The following is a 27,601-nucleotide window of genomic DNA, read 5'->3' on the forward strand; positions in this document are numbered from 1 at the left end:
AAAATTGTTCGTAAAGTAAGTAAACATTAACCGATATTTCCGGAATTAAAAAGCATACACAAACATTTACCAACTTTAATTTTAATGATAACTAAAATCGACATTAAAAAAATACATTTTTCTTTTAATAAATAGTGAATTTATTTCAATTAAAATGACAACACGGGATGGATCTGTATTCTTTTTTCCAGATCACTCGAAACTCCCATTTAATCCGTACATAAAGATTGATTAATAACTGGACCAAGTTTGCAATCACGAAAATTCCGAAGGGTTTAAAATAATAATAATAATTAGGATAAATCACTGTTAAAAACGTTTATCGAAATGCACATCTCACAACTTACTACATTTTTAGGATCATCTCGATTTCAATTTTCCTATCATTATAGGTGTTAATCAGTTCGGACATTCACACAGCTGTACTGTATTTTTTTATAGGTACAAAAACGAGTAAGATAGCATCGCTCGCTTCCACCTAAGTACACAACTATACGAGTAGAATTCAAAAAACTTAAGATAACAGCATAAAAATTTCCATTAAACTACTGTAACTAATAATAAATATTTGCAAAAAATTAATCCGAAATAATCGTATACAGTTCAAGAATAATCTTCAACAAAAAATTTAACAAAAACATTACCTCCGATTATATGAAAAGGAGAGGGGGAAAAAAATATACATTTATATCCGTACGCAATTAATGTTAATTATGTACAATGTGCAAATTATGAGCTTTGCTACGTTCGCAAATATATTAAAATCATACGCCTAGATAATGGGAGGGGAAAAAACGATGTATTTCACACACTTAACAACAGAGCGCAGTAAACTTTTTTTGTACTAAAACGTGTATACTTAATTGTACACTTGTTTTATATTTATTTATTTATATATATTTACAAAAAATAGTAATATTAATATACTAGACTCGAGGACAAAAATCCCCGTTGGATGAATTAAATACGAAGCTATCTCTCGACAAATTGGTGCACAAATTAAACACGTGCACGCTATAGGGTGAAATGGTTACTACGTTCTAACTTAAAAACTGGAATCGCGCGAGTTATTATATGCAAATATGAGCATTTAGTGCGCTGTACTATTCCGTAATATATTGCTTAAGGCGTCCAATCGCACCAGAAAATATTTAAATATACAATACAGCAAACGTTTATTTTTATCATACACAACAATAACGTTTATATAGCTCTGGAGATGATTATAAGGCTAATTGAATATCTCTGTACTTTGACGTGTTTTTATAAAATTAACATGTTTTAGAGATAATCGTTTACGCTATTTCGAAAAATAATTGTATAAATATATATATGTATGTTTGAATGAGTGTGTGTGAATATATATTTATAATTTTTCCATTTAAAAACATGTTAATTGGATCATAATATTTACACACTATTTCGAGTGTTTATAAAATACTTAAAAGTGAAAAGTTTCTTCAGGAAATATTGTAAAGTCGTCTTCTTTCTGAGGAGGAGAGATATTGCTATTTAATAATCTGGAGCGTCTTCTGTTTACATACTTCATAGTTTGCTCCAAATCTGCTTCGGGCTGTGTACATTTTGTTCCAGAATCACTGGTAGGTTGAAGCAACGTGGGAGAATCGTACAAAGATTCTGGATTAACAAAGAAATCGATTCCATAGTCGATATTAAAGCTATCTGGCAGTGATATGGTTTCGTGAAATGTATTTCCGGTATTTTGCTCTTCGATCTGTTTGCATTTCATCTTTCGTTCGTATCCTATTGGATAGAGAGAAGCAGTGTTGACTTGGGAAGACGACGCACCTTCTTCAAATTTTGAACTACCATCAGAGTTACCAAAAACACTAATTCTTGGGGGAATCACGTGAAATTTAACAGTGGGCAACTTAAATTGATCGTCATTATTTAAACAATTTGATGTGATGGGACTGTTCGTGCATAGTGTCGAAGGTGTGTAACTTTCTGAAAATGTATGAGGTTCAGAAGTTTTGGAATACATGGCAAACTTTCGGCAGTGTTCCAGAGTGAGACTGTGATTAAATGATGCATTTAAAGTTACAAATGACTTTATACCACAAATATCACATCCTGGAAAGGTTTTCTGTTCATTTGACTTCGATGCATAATGAGATGTTTCCATGCTATTTGTCATAGGAAGATCTACTGGGGGCATTTTATCGAGCATTCCTTTCGAACCTTGAGAATAAAAGTTAAATTTGGGATGAATTCTCTGTTCGTTGGTATTTAACACTTTCACTGGAAAGCTGGGATCAGTATAAGATTGTTTAGTTAGATTTTCTGAAGCTATAGCATTTTCTGTAAGCTTCGGTTTATCTACCTGATTGCAGAATTTTGAAGGTTCCGCTAAATTCATTTCTCTGTAACGATTCAAAATTAATTCAACTTGTCTATGTGTATCCATTTTTGTCTTATGTTCTTGGCTGGCAAAGTGTAGTTGGGCAGCTTCAGCTGAACTGAAATTTTTCATGCACATATTACACCTATCATAATAACTACCAGAAGAAAGCAATGAATGTATGGGATGCCCAGTGCACACCATTTTTTTTGTTGAAACTGGGAACGAACTAGTGAGACGTTCTACTTTATCATCCGAAGTAAGATACCTTTCAGGTTGTTTAAAGTGAAAAGTTTCAGTCATTTCTTTTGTGGGAATTGTATCGCCGACCATCGAATAATTACACATACCAGTTTCTGCATTAACAGCATCCTTTGTTAAAACTGGCTGATGAATTTTCATTTCCATCTTTTCTAATAAAATCTTTTCCTGTTGTTTCTTCTTATGATTTTTGCTTTGAAGATGTTGTTCATAAGGTATTTTACCATTGAAGTACTTTTGACATAAGTCACAAATAACTACTTGCAGATGATTGATGTTCTCAGAAAAATATTCAATTTTACTACTCATAACTACCTAAAAAGAGAAGAAAATAAAAATCAGAAAACTTTTAATTTGTTATGACATTCAAAATGATATTAGTTTAAATAATAGAATTTAAGTTAAAGATAACGAATGGAACATTATTTCATCAAAATCTGAAACACCAATTATAAAAATCATAATCATATTTTCTTTTTAAAGCAAGAGCTACAAGTTTTTTTGCAGTAAACAATTTACTTCATTTGTCTTCTTTTCAAAATTAAATTTAGTTTTAAAAAATATGTAAAGTAGGGGACAGTCTATAATTTAACTTTAAAATATACTTGATCATGTATAAAACATACCAGGATGTAAAGTCACTTCATGCAGTTCATTAGATCTTACTGTACTGTACATCAACTTTTAAAGCATTTCGTGATTTTTATCCCCAAATTGCAAACAGCACTTACCTCGTACAGACAGTCCTCCCATTGGGCCTTCTGTACTTTCATTCCTACACACTGTGTAATATACAAAATTATATAAAGTGATAACTAATTTATTCATTTTAAAAATAGTGAACTACATTGGTACATTATAAGCCTACATTGTGTGGAACATTGACCAACTAAATTTTTTCTGGGCTTCAAGGCTAGCTAGTTTCCTTGCTTCTGGAATTTTGGTATCAAGTAATGCTAAACTACGCAATCTCTCTTCTGCCTTAGAATTCCTAAAATAGTTCTTTGTAAACCTTAGATTAGATAATGTTGAACTGAAGCTTTAATGACAATACTGTAAGAAATAAATGAAAAGCAGTGCAGACTTAGGCAAGCTAGACACAACCACATGCTTTCCATCAGAATTAGGTCTGTTAATTCTTTCAGTGTAGCTCTCTCAATGTCTTAAGAAAGATTTAAATGTGAGCAGTTGTCTGAGAATGATGGTAATATATCATCTTCCTAACAGACAAAGTTTTTCTATAGTTGCATATGGTTTGTTAGTCAGTTTGTTAGGGAAGACTAAAGAGCAGTGTAAAATGTGCCCACACTGTATTCTGACCCTCAAATTGATTCATAAGCTATTACTATATCTAAAGTAGCATAGAAAACATCTTTAAATCTGCTCTAGATACAAGTCAAGCTTCAGTCTTTACACAATTTATCATAGGATTGTAGCATTAGTCAACATTGGATAATCTGCCAAAGATGGAGTATCTCCTGAGAGGATTTTCTATAAGAAACTTATCCCTACTTAGATGTTAGACAAAGAAAACCCAGAAAACTCTGCATTGCCAGCCTGTTGGCTTGGTGTGAACCAGTGTTCAGTAGTCTTATCCACTTAGCCAATGGTGGGATGATCAAATTTATCAAAACACTGACATACTGTTTTCCTATGCTTCTGAAATGTTTGTAAGATTTGCCAAATTTCACTAATGTTAGAGGCCAAGGGTACCTGTGCAACTGCAGAAATTAAATAAGTAATATTTACACCATTGTTTGTATTAATAGTTTGTTCGACAGTAAAATCTGTGCTGTATGGTAAGATCCAATAAAGTATCAATGAATGCCTATACATCTGGTATCTTTTTTACACATGCCCAAGTATATTTTAAATACTTAGTTTTATATAATTTAATGGTTGTTAAATGTTATTTTAATTATTAAATTGTATTTGAATTAAAAATTTCAGTCCTAAACTTGTATACACAATCAATCATAACTGTCTAAATCAAGAATATTTGTTTAATATTATATAAGTTGCTTATTTAAATTAGTTCTGTAAAAGATTATTTGTGCAGATATGTTTGAATAGGTAATTATCCTTCATAAAATCACAATTACTTTATTCTAGACACAATCTAAATAAGAGCTATGAGTTATAGCATTACATTTAACTTATTTTTCTTTCCTAATCTAGTTGTATAAGCATTATTGTCTCAATTATGTTATATAAATAGCATCATTTGTTTTGGCATTGTGTGACATTAGATACATTAATGCAGAACCATCTATTTGTCAGGAATAAATATAGGTGTTTGAAAGATACAATAAAGTGATGGCAAAATAAGTATTTAATACACTAGACTCCCATACAATGTGGGGATACATTGTGCTTTATAGGGAACACATTATCAAACCAATTTATGCAAGTTCAAACATTTCTCTAAATTTTAACTGTTATCGCAAAGGGTCAAATATTTCCTAAACGTTTCTCCAAAATTATAGAGGAAGGCAATTATATAGCAGAACAATTGATAACATTGATAAATTTGCTTTGTATTGGAAAAAAATGCCCGACAACATATATTGCAAAAGATGAGGCTTCCACTTCTGGTTTCAAGACACCAAAACACAGGATAACTTTACTTTTGTGTTCTAATGCAGCTGGAGAACATATAACTAAGCCAATGTTAATTAATTCTACAGTACATTAAATTCACATGTAATGAAAAACAGAAATCATTGCTTCCTGTTCACTGGAGAGCTAATAACAAAGCATGCATTACATGCGAAATGTTTAAAAATTGGTTTTATAACTGTTTTATACCAGAGGTCGAAGATTATTTACAACTAAAAAATTCTTTTATAAACTGTTGGCTTCACTGTTCATATATAAACAACTGATAAGTATATATTTTCACTTTTCTAAACAAAAAATCAGAAACTATGTGAAAATGTTAAATTTATCTTATGCGTTATATGGGTGTTCACTGTACTATTATTTTAAAATGGTTGGATTTGGAGTTTTTGTGGCCAAAAAGTGCAAGGTCTAGCCAAAATCTGTCAACCTATGTCAATTGTTCTGTACATAAGTTTATTGCCATCAGATATGTCATTGTAAGTTCAATTTGTCAGTTATTGTCTAACATATTCCATAGAGCTTGGTCATCTAGGATGTATGTTGTCGAAGATAACGTTCTCTGGTTCTGGACATGTTAGTAATATATGTTGGATGGTGGCAAGTTAAGCATATTGGTTGGATATCCCTTGTTATTAGACAGTTGTGTGTCAGTTTTCAGTCGGGCAAGTACTATTTCTTCCTTCTGGTTTTTCTGTTGGCTGGTTGTCCATTTTATTAACTCTGGTTTGATGGTGTGTAGTTTATTGTTGAGTTATTTGTCCCAGTCCTCTTGCCATTTGTTGTATATATACTTGATACAGCTGTATAGGTCTTTATAGTAGTCTGAAAGTTCCTGCTTAGTTTGTTTTAGAAGTTTGTCTGAGGTTTCATTTCCTTAGAGTCCTGTATGTCCAGGCAGCAAATAGAAAGCTATTGTCTTTCTTGCATGTTTTATGTTAAAATATAAATTTGTAATAAAAATATAAATTTTAACATTTTCATATTTAAAGATAATTAACAAAAATATTTCTAAGAAACTAAAAGTAAAATTGCTTTTATTTTTAGTTCTTAAACTAAAAACCAAATTTTGCTGGAACCATTACACAATTATTTCAAGTATATTACAATATAAAACTTATCACATCTTTACCCTATCCACACACAGTACTTAAAAGAAAAGTCACTTAGTTCACAGACTTCTCATTAATCAAATTCATCAAACGAGATCTCATATTTAACCTGAACCTCTAGATTTACAGAACTATAAAAATTCTCATATTTTAATATGATCAAGTTATTAACAAGTTTGATAATTTTCAAATTGTTAATTTGTTATGAAATCGCGTTGTACTATTTTAGAAGTGTTGAACACAAGATCGTGTAAGTAATAATCACATGGCTTTTTAAATAAAGGTGGAAAAAAGCCATGTGATTGTTACTAACACAATCTTGTGTTTAACACTTCTAATTTTCAAATTGATCACATGACCAGCAGCATTCTATTATTGTGGTCTATTATTAAAAATTTAATATATAAATTGTCAATTTATGACATTTCCTTAATGTACGTATTTCATGAAAACTATAAAATTTCAAAATGTACATTTATAAAAACTTACATTTTGTAACATGACTATGTTATAATGTGCTTCAATTTCAATTATTTGTAAGCAAGATGTTAAAGATGTTGATTATGTTTTACTTTATACTTAAAATTTACATCTACTAGAAATACTGTTTCTAAGAAAGTTTCCTAATTTACATTAAATTTTTATTCAAGAAAATATTTACTTAGTAGTAGTTTAACCTTATTAAAACATCATATCCATTATTGTTTATTTTACTAGTTTTATGTTAAATTCAATATCAAACATAGAATCTGAATAACCTCTCATTGATCTAGTAACAATGAAACATCTAACAATCATCATTGTCAACCTATCTATTCTCTCTTGGATAATTCCATCTTCCATTTTAAAAGATGATTCCATCTTTGTTCTTGTTAAGTTACCTTATTCTTCAATTCATTTCCTGCATATTCTCTACTTTCATCTCCTCCCCCTTCTATTTGCCATTCAGTATAACTTTGGTATATTACTACTTTATCATCTTGTAATATGTCCAACTTATATCTACTTAAGGGTGCGACTATGCAGACGCAAATTTAGTAGTTAGCGAGAGGTTGCGAGCGATATAGTTGTCACAAAGGAAAACATGCACAAGCGAAAAGCGAGAAATATCGCTGGCGAGAGCAAATTTCTGGTTCTCGCACATATCTAACAGGGTTTGATATTTATCACTTCTCGCTCTCTCGGAAAATTCGCTTGCTCGCGTCTGCATAATCGCAGCCTAAGAGTTTTTGATTTGGAATGCTACATCTTTTATCTTTGACTTTTTATCCGTGCAATCTTCTTCTTATCTTTGATCATTAACCCTATCACTGACTATTCCATTCTTCTTTGTGTCTATCACTTTGTCAGATAAGTATTTTGTCATATTACATATTTCTGCTAGAAGTTAAAACAGGGAGAAAGCACTGGTTGAATGCTTTTCGCTCGAGATCTACAGATATAATCATTTTTAAAAATAATCGAGTCTCTTTGAATGAGATTCATGAAAGTTTTATTCTCTGTCCAATTTACATAGAATCAGCAATTTATCAACTAGAACAACAGTTCCAAACTTATTTTAATTTCAGTCCTTTTCACCTTCCACTATCCTTTTCATCTTAATAAAAGTTTTGAAACATGATTTTTACTGATTATAATAAAACAACAAATAAAAAATAATCAAATATAATTTATTTAAGATACAAAAAGAATACAGATGAAATTTACTATTATTTGCTTTTTCCAATTTTAAACTGGTAATGTGAAGAATTAATTTTCAGAGATGATTCTATCAGCAAATGTAGTGAGAGAATCAACAGCATTTGAGTTTTTCAAAATTGCTAAATAAACACTCAAATATTCAAACAATACTACCCTTTGGCAATACAGTAGAGAGTCGTTAATCCGAACCCCCGGTTATCTTAACGATTTTCAGTCTGACTGTGTCGTGCTGAATCAAACGTTTTTGATACTAGATTTACTTCTAAAGTATAATTTTCATGTTTTTATATTCTTCAATATGTTTATTTTGTTTGTAGAAAATAAAGAAATAATTTTTAACGATACAATAGCCTCGATTATTATTATAAAAATTTTCGTTAGGCTTAAAATTGATGAAAATTCAACACGAAGCAACACGCAACAGAGAAAAATTTGAACGTTGGACAGGTTAATATATTTTTTGTACATAATCTGTTATCTGAACAAATCACTAATCCGAACAATCCCAGTCCCCAATTAATTCGGATTAACGACTCTACTGTAGTTTCTCTGACAGGAATGAACATTTTAGTTTTTGAATACAAAGAACAAAATATACAGGGAAGGGAAGGGAATAAACCCAAACAAAATGATTCAATTCTTCTCAGACTCAATGGATTTTATTTTTCACAAATTTAAGCCATGCAGTCCATGCATAGGTCCCCTTTTCCTATGGAATACTAATAATTTTTAAAGTTTTAAAATATCTATGAAAAATTTAAATAAACTATTATAATTACAACTCAATAACAAATTTTATTACAGGACCTCAAATTTTATCAAAAGAACCATAGGGTTCCAAAAAAAAAAAAAAAAAACAATAGGAATTTGCTGAACTAAAGTAATTTCTGAGAAAGTGAGAGACACTTCTAACATTCATTATCAATAATAAAAATAGAACCTTCAGTCACTGATAAAATGTCAATACTATTAATAAGATAAGAAAGTTCCTGATACATCCAAAGTCAAAGTTGCATAGGTCCTGCAAAATTATAAGGAAGACAAACTGATGGATGCATTAATAAGGATGTTGATACACTACACTAGTGTTCCCACCTTTACAAAAATCGTTGACCTGGACAGTAGGTCAGGTTTGTTTGAACAGAAGTTCCTGACACATGTGCAACGTCATTTTACAATGCAAAGAAACGTACAAGCAAAAATAAAATTGACAGGCAGGCGGCACTGTGTGTCACATGTCAGCATAAAGTAACATGGCCAAATGGCAGATGAGTTTCAGTGAGTGTGAGGTAAAGACCTCACTCGTTGTTCAAATGATGTAAATTTATAACAATGTTTACAAGAACTTTGTTTCATCATAATTTCACAATTTCTATGAAATTCCCAGACAAAATTAATAGTTCATCTGGACAGTGAATCAATTCCTGGACTGTCAGGGTGAAAACTAGACAGGTGGTAACACTACACTCCACCCAACTTGGAAGTTCCTCCATATGTGGGGGGCGGGCAACGCATGCGGCTAACAGGGTAAAGGTAACCTAACAATATGGAGACTACGTAATTTTGAATTAAAATTACGAAGTAAAATGTAAAATATTGTCACCAGAGGGAGGCTTTCCAGCATCTACATTTTCCAGCACTTACTACTTAGTGGATATAAAGCCGAAAACTTCCCAAAAAGGTTAGATGGATTAAACAAGATGTTCGTATGTCACCAATTCCTATTTTTTTAAATTTATATTTTTAATTGGAAAATTTGTGTTTAAAAAGACTTTTTTAGCGTTTACGGCGGCTAGTAGCCTCTAAGGAAAGGTCGGTCGCTGAAATTGTATTGTCTTAAACACGGAATTAAAAATGGCGATCTCTGTTTGAGCGAACTGTCTTCAAATTATTAAATATGGAGACTAGTAATAATGTTGAACATATAGGGCCGTTGCCTGGGGGTTGCCTATATTGCCATACAGGATCTGGTCATAAATACTAAAAACTACAGAAAACACATACTCAAAGATACAACACTCACAAATGACACATGCAGAAAATGTCACATCATGCCAGAAACTATACAACACATCACCTCTGGTTGCAAGCTCTTGGCACAGACAGATTATTTACACAGACATAATCAAGTAGCAAATATAATACACCAAGAGCTTGCAAGGAAACACAAATTAGTAGACATCCACGAACCATATTACAAATACATTCCACAGACAGTATTGGAAAACAACATGCACAAAATGTACTACGACAGAGCCATAATCACAGATAAAACAATTTACCACAACAGACCAGACATCACACTCATTGACAAACACAATAAAATCACATACATTATAGGCATATCCATTCCAAACACTCACAATATACAAAACGCATGCACTGAAAAAATTAGCAAGTACACAGAACTCGCCCAGAAATAAGGCATCTGTGAAGGATGGATAGGGTGCTTATTGTACCCGTTGTTCTCTCCTCTACAGGTGTCATACCACACACACTACACAAAAGCCTGGGCACATTACAATTGAATAGAAACACACACACCACACTACAGAAGGCCACTATATTGAATACATGTCATATTGTGAGAAAATTCCTGAATACACACACTGATACACTTCCTTAATTTCTGTTTTGGTTACTATGCCTTGACTTTGGTCCAGCATAGTACACAGCCACCGGTGTTAACAGAGTATGTCTCACTTAACCCAACATAATAATAAAACAACAATTATTTTAATTTTTAAAATTTTAAATTTAATTACTGCTTATATATATTTGTAACCATATATGATTGTATTCTAGAATTTTTATTTTATTTGTTTGAACTATACAATCTGAAGAGGACCATTTACATGGCTGGAAATGTTTATGTTAGATTTTAACTGCTCAAAAGATTCTCCTCTAGTTTTATTACCGTGTTTCCCCGAAAATAAGACAGTGTCTTATATTAATTTTTGCTTCCAAAGATGCGCTAGGTCTTATTTTCAGGAGATTTCTTATTTTTCCATGAAGAAGAATTCACATTTATTGTTCAACAAAAAAATGAACATTTATTATGTACTGTATAGTAGTTGTCATCACAAACCAGCATAACCAGACAAACTGTGAATCCTATCAAGAATTTCTTGTTATTACCATTATTTCCATGTACAACAATCTATGGTACATTTACCGATCCCGATTTTTATGAACACAAAGCAAGATTTATTCAATGACAGTCATGTCATCATCTTCTGGAACATTATCATAACAATGCTTCCAAACGAAAACTTTGCTAGGTCTTACTTTTGGGAAGGTCTTATATTTAGCAATTCAGCAAAACCTCTACTAGGTCTTATTTTATGGGGATGTCTTATTTTCAGGGAAACACGGTACAGTACTTTCAGATCAATAATTTCAATTAGAAAACTGGTTATAATCAGTCAAGTTGAGACACCAACACACCATAGACTGGCTACAATTGCATCTATTATATGTGAACCCGACTGGCAATACAAACACCATACCAAACATCTGTAGGTATGCATGGTTTTTCAGATTCCAGGAAATCTTTACCATCCAATGTGACTAGTTAAATTCTTATTGCTACTTGTATAATTTATCAGGGTATCATTTCATATAAAGCCATTCAGTAAAATCATTCATTGATGAGTTTACATCATGAGAACTCCTCAATTTGTTAATATAGTTTCAAGTTTAAATCTTAATTTATCAGGTTTTGTGCTGTTATTTATGTGCATACATACAGGGTCTTATAATTATAATTAAAGTTCCACTTTGAAATGGCCATAAAAGGAAAACTACCGGACAAAATATTATCAAACTTAGTAATAGTTTACAGGAAGTCATGGATTTTATTTTCCGCAAAAAAAAGAATAGTTAAAACTTCACCACCAGCAGAGAATAGCGCTGTATGCAATATTGTTAAACAAAATAAGACATTAAAAATATTTTCAATTGATGTCTTCTTCATTTCTAAAACATGTTACAAAGCATGTTCAATGTGACATCCACCATTTTCTGAAAGTAAGTTAAATCACATTACTGTGTTCTCAACAATAGCTCTTAGCACATCAGGAAAAATGTTACGAACATGTTGGTGTAATCGCATTTTTCAATCCTGTCAAATTGTTTATCATCACCATAAACAGTGGCTTTGAGGTAACATCATAGCCAGAAGACACAAGGGTTGAGATTTAGTAACTGGGGTGGCCAAGAAATGAGAAAGTGTCAGCTTATAATCCAGTCATCTGTGAAATGTTGCTTAACCTGTCCCATATTGTTCTCGAATATTTTCATGTTGACCTCATTTGACCTGCCTTGGCAATCCTGAATATAATCATATCTGCATCGGAACATTTTTGATACTAGATGTCGCTGTGTCATCTATATAAAAAATAATGTAAATGTTTGTTCCTAATCTCAAATCTCTGAAAGTTCATCATCAATTGCTTTGAAATTTTGACAATGTTGCATTCAAATATGCACATTTGTATATAATATAGATGTCGAAATATAGAGGGACAAAATTAAAGCTTACCATGAAGAACTCAGCTTCTATTATACCATTTTAGAAGTGGTTTTTTTTTGCATTTTTGATTGCATTTTAATAGAGTACATCAAGAGAATGTACACTAAGAAGGGATTTTTCAAAATTCCCCTCGCAAGGAGTGTTATACATTTATAATAGATACATTTTGAGCTGCAGCGACGTGTGGCCGGGTACAGCCAGTAATTTTTATTTTAAAACAAACTTTCAAAATATGATGTTTTTTGTTTTTATATTTTTCAATGTATTTATTTTGCTTGTGCAAAATAAAAAAAATAATTTTTAATGATACAGTAGCCACAATTATTATTAAAACAAAAAAATTGTTCATTAGACTTAACACAGACAGAAATTCAACATGGCAGCCACATGCAACAGAAAAATTTCACCATAGGATAGGTTAAGTAACTGTTTGACACATGTGAGGTGGAGCCCTGTCCTGCATAAAAATTGTGGTATCTAAAATGCCTAGTTGCTGAAGTTCAGGTATCATGAAATGTCTTAACATTGACTCTAAGCAAGCAACAGTTGTAGTGCATGTCATGGGCCCAGCTGTCGATTGCTCTTCAAAGAAAAATGGTCCAATTATGACACTAGCTGTCTTACCACACCAAAATGGTGACTTTAGGAGAATGCAACAGAACTGAGTGGATAACATGAGAGATTTGTTTGGCCCAAATTCTGCAGTCGTGAACATTGATATCCCCATTTAGGTAAAAATAGACCTCATCTGTTCACAAAATGTTTCATGGCCAATGTTTGTCCACCTCAATCTGTGCAAGGAATTCCGAAGTGAAAGATACTCTTAAAATTGAGATTTTGCAACGAATACGAGTACACGATGGACAAGGCTGCTGAGAAACCCGACACTCTTAAAATTGTTGAACAAGTTTGATTTTGAATGGGTAGTACAGCAGCACTTTATGAATGATTTTCTACACCATACTCAATGTTAAGTCCATTCATCATCAACAGCACCACTTATGCTGCACATCCCATGTGTGCTTTCCATTGTTGCTTCCTCCAGTGCTAATGCAACAGCCTCCTTGGTTTCAACAGAAAAAGGTTTCCTTCCTCGTCCAGGTGCAACAGATAACAAACCTGTGGCTTCAAACTTTGCCATCATTGGCCCCTGGTGTATTTGTCTTATGGTACAATACTTTTGCAAAGCACACTGTTCATTGCTATCACACTCACAATAACACTTAACAAGAAAGCACGGTCTTGCATGGTTACAGACATCATCAACTTGTTACAATGTGAGCTCTGACAAGCAGACTCAATTTTACAACTGAAAGATCAACTGCCATGTAAAGCACATTTGCATAATTCTAATTTGCTTTCCTTCTGCCGTAAGCCATTTACAAGCCATTGTGATTTTGCATAATCCCACAGTTTTGTTTTAAAATGATTAAAAACATTTTCAACCAATGTCTTCATGTCTTATTTCATTTAACAATATTGCATACAGCAGCATTCCCTGCTGGTGGAAGGTTTTTAAACTATTTTTTTTGCAAAAAATAAAATCCCACAACTTCCTGTAAACTATTACCAAGTTTGATAACATTTTGTCCAGTAGTTTTCCTTTTGTGGACATTTCAAAGTAGAACTTTAATTATAAAGACCCTGTATATATACACACACACGCGCGCGCAATGCTAGAATTAAGCAATGGCTGGCTGAGTGCCACGAGAGAGAGTTTATAGGACAAGGGCACTGAAAACAGATGCCCCAATCGACACTATAAGTAACTGAGGATGGTTATATTATATTTCAATATGTCTGGAAGATGAGATTGGACTGGAGGCTTGGGTAGCATAACTGGCAACACATCCAGAATTGCAGGTTCGAGTCCTGCTTCGGACTGATTCTTTTCTTCCAAAATATTCTAAATAATTTAATAAATATTTATTTAATTATTAAATTTAATGAGATGGCACCTAATGCATTCCTCTAGTGACAAATTATTTAGTAATTAATTAAATATAATTGCAGAAAAGTAGTCTGATGTAATCTGGTGATTGTTTGGCCCTAAATAGCAGATATTGACGTGAGATTCAAAAAGTCATTAATTTTTTTGTTTTTCAGAATCACATAGTATTATTTGTTGTTTATATGTGGAATATTACACAACAACAAAAGATACCTTTTTGTTTTCCTATCTATTTCTACATCTAAAAACATCAACACACAAACAATATTTAATATAAAAAAACATTTTCATTCATATCAAGTCAAACATCTTCAGGTTATGTAAGCTTATTAAAGAACAAAACACCAAATCCAATAGAAAACTCAAATTTCTAAACAAGTTTTAGGCATGCATCCTAAGCAGAGAATGTATTTTATAAAGAAAAATAAATGTTCTTGTTTTATTAATTACATAACATTTTGATTAATATACTTGAGAGCATAGATAAAGTGATTCATAGTTTAAACCATGCTTTCCATACCCTTGATAGACTCCGTGATCCCCTGAAGCTGATGCAATACAATTTTTCAAAATCCTATAAATTTCTAGATACTCCAAATATTTTAAACAAGCCAGATCTGCTAACAATGCATTAAAACGTCATTATCATAACATGTGGTTCAGCAGTCTTGTATCACCATAAGCAACCACATACATCATCATCACTTGTGTATGTGGCCAGAGCAGCATTATATAATTTTTTTTCTAATACTACATTTATATTCTTTGGAGTGAGTGATGAAGCAAGTATTCAGGAACATCTTTATCACTCCAATGTAAATTAACAAACAGTCTATCCTTAGTCATGTAGGAAAATAGCAAACATCCTCAGCAAGTAGTAATCCTCCACACACATTGTTGTTCCTTAACAAAATGAAGATGGTAGGATTTTTTCCGTAAACCAAATCTGATGTTATAAGCCCTGTAAAGAGTTGATTCCAAACCATTTTATTTTGTTAAAGATAGACTACCAAACTTCACCCGGGAAAAATTCTAAAACTAAAACCACCTTACTAAGATGACTGCTGATGGCAACTTATTATGTCATCGAACCTGGAAATGACATCTTGGGAGAGACTTCCACAGGAAGTTAAAAGAATCATCTCTCAAATTGTCACAAAAAAAAAAAAAAAAAAAAAAAAACCAACAACAAAAAATTATAAAAAGATTAAATGTAAAAGTGATGATACAACTTAAAGATTACTAGAATTAAATGACTATTAGCCATTTAAGTATGTAAATAAGATCAAGTGGGTGTAATCATGTAACGTCACCAAAACTGCAATATAAGAAAAAAGGTGAAGCTTGAAATCAAACAAGATAAAAGCAAGGCTTTAAAGTTCCATTGATGATGTAGAAGTTTCATGGTGACGGTTAGTCAAATTTAATTTGTAAGATTTTTTTGTGAATTTTTGAGAGATTCTAATATAATATTTTTGCTTGCTGGTTTTGTGGAGATAATTATAAGATAGTTATAATTTAATTTTTAAGTCCCCAAGTGTTGGGAAAGTTCTTGTAGATATTTGTTTTTTAGATTTGATAAAATATATTTCAAATTTTTGCTAACTTTATTTCCTTCTTGTATATATTTGGGTCTAGGAAAAAAACAGATTTTTTTCATTATCATGTATAGTAATTTTGGATTCTTTCAATTTTATTCTTATTTATTTCCAATGAAAAGTCCAGGCCTGGCACTCTTGAACCTTTGTTTATGTAAAACACCATAAGGAAACTATCCAACACTTGATAGAAATAGATAAGGTATTACAGACCTAATAACTACCTTGAATGTGCCAGCTAATGCTTTATTGCAAGTAACAGGTAAAAACCTCTTCTGTTAATGACACAGGTTGTGATACTTTGTAGTTGTGCTGTGATTAGGTCAGAACAAGGTTGCAATCAGGCTATACTTATCAAAAGTTGATGTTTTTTAGTTTCCTCTCAAATTTTAACAGGAAGAACTCTATAAACATGTATAGATATATAAACAGGCTCAATTTTGCTATAGCATACACACAATCTGTGAAGTAAGTATAGGTCAACAAATAACCTCATGCTAGCAATACATATACTGTCATAAAAGCATCTTAAAAACAAACTAATTTTAAACATTTTCTCAATATCCTGGATTTTAAATGTGTCATCAATTTTTCAAAATTACAAAGCACTACATAAAACAACTTTTGAAAACATTTCATGTAGGACAGTTCCTACACTCATGGTTCTTTTAGGTTTTTGCTCATAGAGAAGAGATGATTTACAATCCTATAAATGTGCTAATAGTGCCTGTCAGAGAAAAATCTTTCACTGTTATACAAGTCAAAAGGCCCGATGCAGGCATTGGGGCATACTAAATTATAAATAAAAATAATAATATACTGAATATTATACTGTAAAAATATAAAATAATTTATATTGTTAATTTAAATAACAGCTAGGGGAGCCCCTAGTGGCTGTTTTTTGGCATACTATGACAAAGAAAATGCCCATTTTTTCCAGCTTTATATAGTAGATAGGTATTCCTCATACAAAATTTCACAATTTTTACATGCAAACTCTGTTATTCAATATTTTTTTTATTCAGGTAAGCATGCATGTTGTCTCAAATTTGTCCATGGATTTTAGAATACAAAAATTTTTAACTTGTTTTATGCCTTTTGTCAGGTTTATTTTAATTGAAACTGATGCAAATTTTTTCTTCCTTGTCCTAGCTTTCCTATCAACATGGTATTGTTGCTTTCAGACTTAAGCCTTTAAGACTATCACTTTTTTTTTTATGGATAAAGCTCCTCATTTAGTAAGGTTTATTTAAACACTTTTAGGTCTCATTAAACATTTTTAAACTGTAGGCAAGTAATCATCTGTAAAAATGAATGAAATACAGTAGTATCTTAGTACTTGAACAATTCAGTATTTGAATTCAAATTCTAGAAAAAAATTGCTTGGTACTAAATTCAACACGCACAATCCACTAGAACAATTTTTCAATTAATAACTTTTTATTAATGACAAAAATTTTAAAAAGTTTATGATAAAAATAAAACACAAAAAATGAAAATATTGCTAATATTTCTGATCTGATCAACAAAAAAGCTCAGATGATAACTATACTCTGAAAAAATAAAATGCCTTTGTTTAATTAAAATTGATATTAAAACATGATACAGTACTTTTAATTATGATATGTTTATTAAAGCAATAATTAACTAACAATTTCTTGTAATAATGAAAAAGAACAGTATACTTTTGTTAACTTTTGGAACCCACCTTGTGTTTTGAACTAGTACTTTGTTTTGTGTAGCATGGATTTGGACAACGTGGCACTTTTTCAGAATCTAACTATCATGTTATATGAGGAATACCCATACTTCTAAAATTTCAACTGCATGTAAGAAGTCTACATTTAGTCTAGTAGATTCAATAAAGTTAGTGTCTCAATACTTTAAATTTGTAATTCTTCCATTTAAAAAAATCTTGGAACGTGACGAAATGTTAAAAAAATCATTTGAAGGATATCTAAGATAGTGAATAAAATTAAAATACAGAAAGGTTTTTAATTTTTGGTTGAAAAACATACAGGAACTGGTATATGTAACTACAATGGATTAATAATTTTTTAATTTCACTATAAATTCTTCTAGTTATCTGTATAGTACATGATCAATAATGTTTGTTTCTACTAGTGATGAGATGATACCAAAATTTCTCCAAATTCCAATTCTTTTGAATTCTTTCTAAAGTTTATTGCAGTTTAGAAAAATTAATGATTTACATTGTGAGTACAGCACATTAATAAACATCAAGCTTAAGAATGGAAAATGATTAGGAAATCCAGAATCAATCTTTTGAAAAAACCCAAAAAGTCTCCATTTATTTGTGGATAGGCATGTTTTTATTGTAAACTTCAAAATAAATTTCTAATCTTATTTCAGAAAAAGTTAATATTGCAACACACCATCAAAGAAATTACAGCTAATTCTCTTTTACTTAAAGAACTATCTCATCATGTCATCTATGGTCACCTTTGTAAACTGCTTTGTTGGCAGACATGATAACTGGGAGAAGTTAAAAGAAGATGAACTTCTTTTTCTATGCTTCTTGCAATGGTCATGCCTTGTAAATGCATTAATTCCCTTGTATTTAACACTAAATGAGATTTGGCAAACGATTCAATGAGATGAACAAATATCATCATCATCATGAATTAACCAAATTTTGAATTCATTCTCTTGAACCACAAAAGTCTAGACAGACTAGTCTTGAAAAATCAATTTTTAAAACTGAAAACAGCAGTAAAATTAGAACAAACAAGTATTTTTACTTAGAAGTAAAAATGATGCAAGTTTGATAACATTCTTGGCTCATTTCCAAATTTGTTATGTAAAGTGACTCTGCTGGTTTTCCAAGACAACTTTGTGGGAAATCACTAGTTCCTCTAGCTTTTCTTTTGCTCACATCATCTACTTTATCTAGCCCAGGCCTCGCCAACTCAAATTGTTTCGTAGGCCACTTTGATCACGCGTAACATTATGGTGGCCACAATTTAGGCAAACATGCTTTTAAAAAAGTAAAACAAATACAAAATTAATAAGATTTTATTGTTATACGAAGAGTTCGTACTCGCACTTGCACATCATAACAATGACACACGCAAATTTTCATTTATTTAATTGCTTTGGTATACACATAACGGGAAACAAAAGTTGAAATAGATATATAATATCGCTTAGTGGGCCACACAATTTAACGTGACGGGCTGGCCAGGCCTGGTCTAGCCAACAGTTGGTGTCATAATGAACTCTTGTGAGGTGGATATGTCATTAACGATTACCCAATCTATTTTGTCACAAACCTCGTAAGCATGTCATAACTATCCAAAATACTGCCTGTAGCACGTAACATATATTCAGATCTCAAAATTAGTGAGAAAAGTCTTTTTTTTTTTTTTTAAATTTGTTGTGAATAGTGTGTAATTTGAAAAATAGTGAGTCACTACAAGCCTTGAATTTCAGTAAAATATTACTAATACTACTATCTCCCAAAAATAATTGTGGCCTCTACATATCCCCAAGTGATGCAACATTGAATGAATCAATTTCTCCTGTTTGTGATTTTACTGTGATAATACAGTCAAACCTGTTTTTATGCGGGGGATAGGGACCGCATTAAAAAAAAAATCTCACGAAACTTCACGAATGGCTGTAAATAATAGTTTTCGCAACACAATTAAAAAATATTTTTTTATGCGGTCAACAGGGACCGCATAAAAAAAGTCTCACATAGAAAGTAACTCAAAACCGTACGAAATAGAATTTATTGACAACAGATATCAGCACTTGACTGCATCGTCTGGTCTATCGTCTGTTTTACATATTTTTGTCCAGGTGGTGTTTTTGACTTAAAAAGTAAATTATTTCATTTTTTGCATATTCATGCAATAATATTACTATAATAAGTGCATTTATGCTATAATAAGTTTATTTAGCTATAATAAGTCAACGTAAGACATGACGAATCGCATGAGACTAGTCGCCAACTATACCGCACAAATTAAAAATTCGCATTAAAAAAATCGAACATAAAAAGAGCGCATAAAAACAGGTTTGACTGTATTTGAACATGAAATTATGAATTATACTCCAACTGGTGTACTTTTTATATAGGAATTATGAATTCATCCTTTAAATTTTGTGATTTAAATATTGAAAACAATCTGCAATTTACTTTTTTTTTTATTTACTAACACTTTGAATATTTAAAAATATTAATTAACAGATGCTGAAATGATTCAGCATCTGTGATTCAGTATATGATCCAGTACATTATGTTGAAAATCGTTACAAGTTATAAATTTATATTATTAAAAACTATATAAAAGTTAATAAACACTCTACATATAACCAATATCCATAAATATGTGCTTTTGAATAACTGAAGTAGGATATCATAGAACAGAAGCAACATGTATTTAAGTCAAATGGAATACAGTTCTACAGTTATTCCACAACCATCTGGAATAAATTCAGTGTGCAGGCCATTCAAAATTCCACTAAACATTATTTTGTGTCCCAAACCTGCTGCATTTGGTGATGGCTTTAGAAGCTGGCCTGAATTCAACCATTGTTTTTTCATGTCTGGATTGTGGAAGGAAATATAATTTTCATCACAGCAATCTGTTTGATGAAGCATAATCACAAAAATTTTTGAACAACAGATAATACAGTTCCACCCATATACAGCAGCATGTCCACCAAGAAACTATAGGTCTATTTATCACATACAATGAGTGATCAGTTAAACAGTTCGGACTTTAAACAAATCAGACAACAAACACTTTCACAAAAGATTTTTATATTCGAACAACAAGCACATGTTTGGATAACTAACATCTCAGAACAAATACAAAAAATAATGTAAAAAGAAATGAATACTGATTGGTTTTCACTTGACTCCAGGTGACAATTTGAAGCCTTTCACAGCACAAAAGACGTCGATGATCAACCCAATACCAATCGGATAGTATTCCTCCAAACTTTGAAACTCTCTTGTAATTCCAGCTTTTTGTTTACCTTTCTGACAATTTTTTAGTCTTTGCAAGACTGTTGAGCACTTGTTAAGTTTTGCATTGTTTTATTTTCGAAAAGTGAGTCTAACAGTCCTATCGGATATTCATTGATGTTTTAACACCAAAATTTCAAATTTCATTCCAGCCTCACATTTACACAATTCTTTCATGCACTAGTTTATTTCTGTTCTCTGAATTTTTGTGAATAGTTTTCTGAACTTTTCATTCAAAAAGAAATTGATAATATCATGGAGCCTAAAAAGAGTGGTGTGTCAAGCTCCACTCATTTTAGGCTCCATAGAAACCAAGCAAGAGATAATAGCCAAGGTAGAGAGTGGACAGGTGACGTCTTATGTTGCTAGGCAGTATGGCTTGAACAGGTCTACAACAAGCACAATCTTAGCTAAGAAAGATATAATCAAGAAGATTCAAGCAGCTAAAGGAGTAATGGAAATCACATCTGAGAAACAAAGAACTAATATGACTATCATTCAAGAGAAAGCTAGAGAAATTTTTGAAGAACTGAAGAAACAAACTCTGCATTCATCACAAGATAGAATTCAAGGCTACCACTGGATGGTTTGCAAAGTTTAGAAGGAGATCTAGCATTAAAAATGTAGTAATTCACAATGAGTCTGCACGATGAGAAGCTGAAAAGTCTCAAATTTAAAGAATTCATTAAAAAAAAAAAAAAAAAAAAAAAAAAAGATATTGTCCACAACAAATTTTCAATTGTGATGAAACTGGTTTATTTTGGAAGTAAACCCATGAAAGACCAATTGACATTACTCTTGGGAGCTAATGCTAGTGGTGATATGAAGCTTATTCCACTTCTTGTTTATCTCTGAGAACCTTAGAGCGTTCAAAAAAATTTCTATAATTAATGAAAGACTGCCAATAATATGGAGATCAAATAAAAGGACATGGGTCACACATGCTCTTTTCAAAGAATGGCTGTTTGAAGTTTGTGCTCCAATCATCAAGGATTATCTTCAGACCAATGAATTGCCATTGAAAACACTGTTGCTATAGGACAATGCACCAGGACACCGAAAAGACCTTAAAGATAATTTGCTGGAAGACTCTCCTTAGCTGACAGTTCAGTTTCTGCCTCCGAATACCACTTCGTTAATTCAGCCAATGGATTGAGAAGTTAATGCGGATTTCATGAAATTGTACATTCACACACTGTTTCATTGGTATTTTGAAGCATGCCAGTTCTCCTCAATGATGATATTAAAAATGTTTTGGAAAGAAAAATTTGATATTCTTGAAGCTATACGATTCATGGTCAAAAGTCACTCAATGACAGTTAAATTCTGCTCGACGAAAACTGTGTCCCTCCTGCATTCAAAAAGATAATGTCCCTGAAATTATGATAACTGCTAGAGATCTGGAACTGGAGGGAAATGAATATGACACTGTAAAGCTCATCCTGAAACTGATCTGACAGAACACCAAGAAACTCAGCAAAATATGTTTTCTTCTGAAAAAGAGGAAGATGAAAGAGGACCAATGACTACATCTGCTATTAAAGATCTTTTGAAGAAGTGGGAAGATGTCAAAACAATGGTCTTAGAATGGCATCCAAACTAGGATGAGGTTAATAGGCTCTACAATGACAATGCTGTTAATTATTTCCAAAAAATCCAGAAGAGAGAAAAGCAATCGACATCAGACAGATTCTTTAACGTCTCACAAATTGAAAAACATGACTGATAAAAATGCAAGACTGTATATATCTGTAATTTTATTATTGCATATAAATAAAGTATAGAATTTTTTATTTTTTGGGGTCTCCAGAACGAATTAATCAAATTCCCATAAAAACCTAAGATAAATCGATAATCGGTTAACGAACACTTTGGAAAGCAAACATGGTCTTGGAACAGATTATGTTTGTTAACAGATCACCCACTGTACTTTCCTCTGTATTTACTTGCTAAAAATATGGCATCAAGTACAGTACATCACAGAGGACACTAAGTTCAACTGCATACTTACATTACTTTTATAAGATTATCACATATTGCCAAAAGAAATTTTTTTTAAGTAATTTAATTTAAACAGTAATTTAAAGTAACAGAAGAAATAATTACATAAATTTTGAAAACTTTTCATAATATTTTAAAACAATATTACATTTTCTATTATAATTATTAATAATCAATGTGAATTATCAATTTAAATATCAAATTTAATAGAATTCTAAAAAATAATAATCATATATTTTTACTTAAAACAATTTTAAGTTTCATTTATGAAAGTTATGTTATTGTTGATGATGCATATTTATGTCAGTTAATTTTGCTTTAATATCTTCCAGCTCCATCCAGATCTTAACAGAGCCAGAAGCTCTACGCCATTCAATATCCTGCAAGTGCTTACAATCGAATTTCTTTCAACTTGTCATACAACCGCAGTTGAGAATGCAATGTTGCAGGCACAGAGCAAGGTGGGTCTTCTAGGAGAGTTTCCACCAAAATTTTTTATATACTTTCGGCATATCATAACTTACAATATAATCACCCTTTGCTTTGGTGTACTTCACTCATTTTGTGACCTAGTTGGAGCTCATGAAGTTAAAAGTGCACACGTTAGCTTATATTTCGTTCTCCATATTTAATCATTTTCAAATTTCAATTAAAAAAAAAACATACTAAATATACATATTTAAAATTGTCTACAAATGAATGTTCATTTAGATCATTAGCTGTTTCTTTAAATAACACTAATTTTTAAAAAATCATAAGGCAGTAGTCAGACAAGAATAAATGGCAGGTCATTTGTGGAACAACCAGCTAATAAACTGCAACTTAAGTTTAAGCAAGATTCATTCACTACTCAAATCAAGCACATTCAAAGTCATACTAGATACGCTTTAAAGTAAAATCACGTTAACATTTAAAATTTTCTTAAAAAGTTATTTCAATTATTTAAAGACAGTTAACACAATTACCACCCAAAAAACATGCAGAAAGATACAATAAGAGGTATCGTCAACGAGTCGAACAGAATATTCAATTTTCTTAACCGAATATTTAAATTTTACAATTACTCATAATAATCATGCAAATTCAAAAAATTAAACTAAAAGTCTAAGCAAATCACAATGTTAAATGGCATTTTTCAAGCAGCTATTATCACTAACCTCAGATGGTTTCAAAATGAATTTTGATAAGAAAAAAAAAAAACAGATAACTTAGTAAGAACAGCAGTTAAATGTAAGTGAAACCAAGTATTAAATAATAGAAAAAGGAAACGTTTCCCACAAATTTTTATACAATTACACACGAATAATGAGTTACATAAGTTATTAGGTCAACAATAGTAATTATAACACGGCTGGTAATAGATAAACACGTCTATTTCTAAATAAAGTAACACGAAGAGGGAGAACACCGTAATGCCGAATTTAAATAACAAAAAAAGAGTAAATTAGAGGATAATTATACTTAGGAAAGACGAATTAACTTACGCAGTGTAGATGTAAGTCGCGTTACTTATCCGTTCCAAATGACAAATAATCGATTATCATCCAGATGAGGCATTGGAAACAGAAACTACAACTTGCTTTGTTAGGAGAAAAATTTACTTCGGTCATTTCTCAACAACATGGACGATCGAAGGCGATTGGTCGCCGGACATCACGTGACCGGGTTTAGGTTCCGTCGTATTTGAAATTATTACGTAACACGATCGTAAACTGTTTTAAAATATTATTTTTACCGATTGTTGATTTGTAGAACGGTCCGAATCTTTCGATTGTCTTCGATCCTTTCTGGCTTTTTTTTTTCCTTCCGTACCAGGGCTAACGTGCAAGGACCATTTTTAAATAAATCGTGTCGTCATACCGATATCGAAAAGCCGATTGGTTAGCGAATACGTCATTGTTGACATTTTTTATAAGCGATTGCGATGCTGACGCATTTGAACTTTTGGTTTTAGGTTTTATGTTAATATTTTACGCTGATTAATAATATCGACGAGGCTTTTAAATAACAAATGTAAAAATTCGTCGTACATTTGGAGAAATCTTATTGGTTAATCTGTCCACGTGCTCGACCATTGTCAGTAAATATAACATGTGATACATCGAAAACGGAAACAGTTATTTTAGTTTTAGTATTGTTTAGATAATGTAAAATTCGAACACGTTATAAAATTAAGAAAATAAAACATTTTGGTTATAATTCTAACTGAAAGTCGTTTCAGATTTCTCTAAAATTCAAAACTATTTGTTTATTTTTAAAATTCTGTCCTGCAGGCACTAAGGGACCTTTGCAAGCTCGTTCTGGATACAGATAGGACCACAATGGGGAGGTCGGGTGGTGGGGGATGGGGTTTAACACAACCGGATGGACCTTTACGAAAAATTCCTGGGATTTTTCGACCCATCCGATTTATTCCTAGATCCCTAGTGAGGTAGTTGCCCCTTAACTGCTCGGCCATCGGATTCCAACTATTTTCAATTGTATTTATATTTTGAATTTAGTATAATGGAGAGAATAATTTTAGCAATATTTATATGGTAATTCATAGAATTTGATATCATAACAATAATAAATTATTAAATCACATCCATAAACATATTCATTAAATCTTATACATGGTCATGCCATGTCTAAATCATATTTAAGAGAGGGAAGCAGAACATATGCCTACTTAACAAAAATAATTGTGTTTAGATGTTTACATAATAATTATTTGTTCAGGCGATTTTCTAATAGTTAACAATATTTATTTAATTAAAGATGAATAAAGTATAGATCTTAATCGATTTATATACAGAAATAATTTTACACGCAAACCCAGTCCCGATGACAGTCGGATGGCCAAACGGTTAAAGTGGCAGCTGATCCCTCTGGAGGACCCGGATTAGAATCAAGACATGTCGTAAAACCCAGGAATTTTTCGGTCCAGATATGTCAGACACCGTACCTCACACCCTGCCGTTCCATTGTTGGCCTGACTGAACCTACAATAGGCTTGCTAAAACAGCTCTCTTAGTGCACACAGATGAAGTTTAAAAAAAATTAAATTATTTAAATGCTAAGTTTTAATTAAAATAATCTTCTTAGGCTTCTTGTAAGTTAAAAAAATGTTTTAATTAAGATATTTCTTTTCCGGTACATAGTAAATGATTAAAACTTTATGAATCGTTTTTATTTTACCTACATACAATTCATATCCTCTATCAATTTACATCATCATCATTCATATCCTCTATCAATTTACTTAAGATGATTTCTGGTTATGAAACTTTTGACTTTCGGCTATGAATTATCAATAACAATCGTAATTATTATTATTATTTTTTAATTTGCAGAGTATGGAATGATTCAATTATCAGATGATGGTAATACGTTTAATAACAGAATTTATTTTTGCGCTTTACATCGACAATAGCTTTTTAAAATAACTTATATTTTCCTATGCACAATCTGATAGTGAATGAGATATTTTCCAATTAAAGATACAGGGTGGGAAAGAAAGTAACTTAACACCCCTGCTACAGAATATAGAATATACCCAAAGAATATACATTGAGCACATTATGTAACGTGTACAACTCTATAACTATTCGGGGTAGGTCAATAAAATCTTTCAGAAATCAATTCCTTGTGAAATTCTGACCCTAAATGATGTGTCACATGACCCCCTTCTCATTTACAGTTTTGGAGTTGCATTCAATATGGCCACCATCAAGATGGCGGCCGTGCGTGTAACATATATCAATCTGTTTCCTTCTTGGTCTAATGTGTTCCTGACATCAGTGAATTAACATTGGGTACATTCTATATTCTGTAGCAGGGGTGATAAGTGACTTTCTTTCTCAGCCTGTATTGTAAATAAATAGTTTTATTACGATTATTGAATTCAAAATTTGTACTGGAATTTAAATTCTTTCTTTACAAATTATAAGAGATAAATTCTCGTTAGATTCACAATCAATATTTTTCTAAAGAAGTCGAGTACGGAAGCATATTTTAAATTACTATACTCTATATATGTTGTACAGTTGTATTGATCGAAGATATTGAAACGAAATAAAAACCAGTCATGTTTGCGTGTTTCATCTTTGATAAAATTTCAAATTAGGATTATATTACAGTAGGTACTACTGTAATATAATCCTACTTCTACAGTAGGTACCTACTTCTATTATCAATGTTAGTTAAAAAAAAAAAAAAAAAAAAAAAAAAAAAAAACAGTGAAAGAAGTTTAAACGCCCATGAAGTTGCCCCATCAGGTGTTTCTACCGAGTAAAAAATGACGTGAATCAATTGTTCCTTCAAAATATTTTGTTTGTACATTTTGGGAGTTAGAACTGAATTAACGTGACATACATTTATAAATTAGATACTAATTTGGATCCCAAGCAAGACCATCGAGATATTGTATGGAAACCGGAGATAAAGCGGGTCCCTTTTGCCGTTAATTTTATAGAACAAAT

General features: G+C 31.6%; 1 protein-coding gene across 1 annotated transcript; it reads right to left on the reverse strand.

Moving 5' to 3' along the window:
- Window positions 1-65: 65 nt before the first annotated feature.
- LOC136973937 (uncharacterized) lies at window positions 66-24,988 on the reverse strand. The gene is made up of 2 exons (XM_067268706.1): window positions 24,623-24,988; window positions 66-2,938 (listed from the first exon to the last, which is right to left on the reverse strand). The coding sequence occupies exon 2, from the start codon at window positions 2,930-2,932 to the stop codon at window positions 1,442-1,444; it is 1,491 nt and encodes a 496-aa protein (XP_067124807.1). The 5' UTR covers window positions 2,933-2,938; window positions 24,623-24,988; the 3' UTR covers window positions 66-1,441.
- Between the last annotated feature and the right edge of the window lie 2,613 nt (window positions 24,989-27,601).

The sequence above is a fragment of the Centruroides vittatus genome, unplaced genomic scaffold (assembly GCF_030686945.1).
Source record: "Centruroides vittatus isolate TY-2023 unplaced genomic scaffold, ASM3068694v2 contig_3318, whole genome shotgun sequence".
Taxonomy (NCBI): Eukaryota; Metazoa; Arthropoda; class Arachnida; order Scorpiones; family Buthidae; genus Centruroides; species Centruroides vittatus.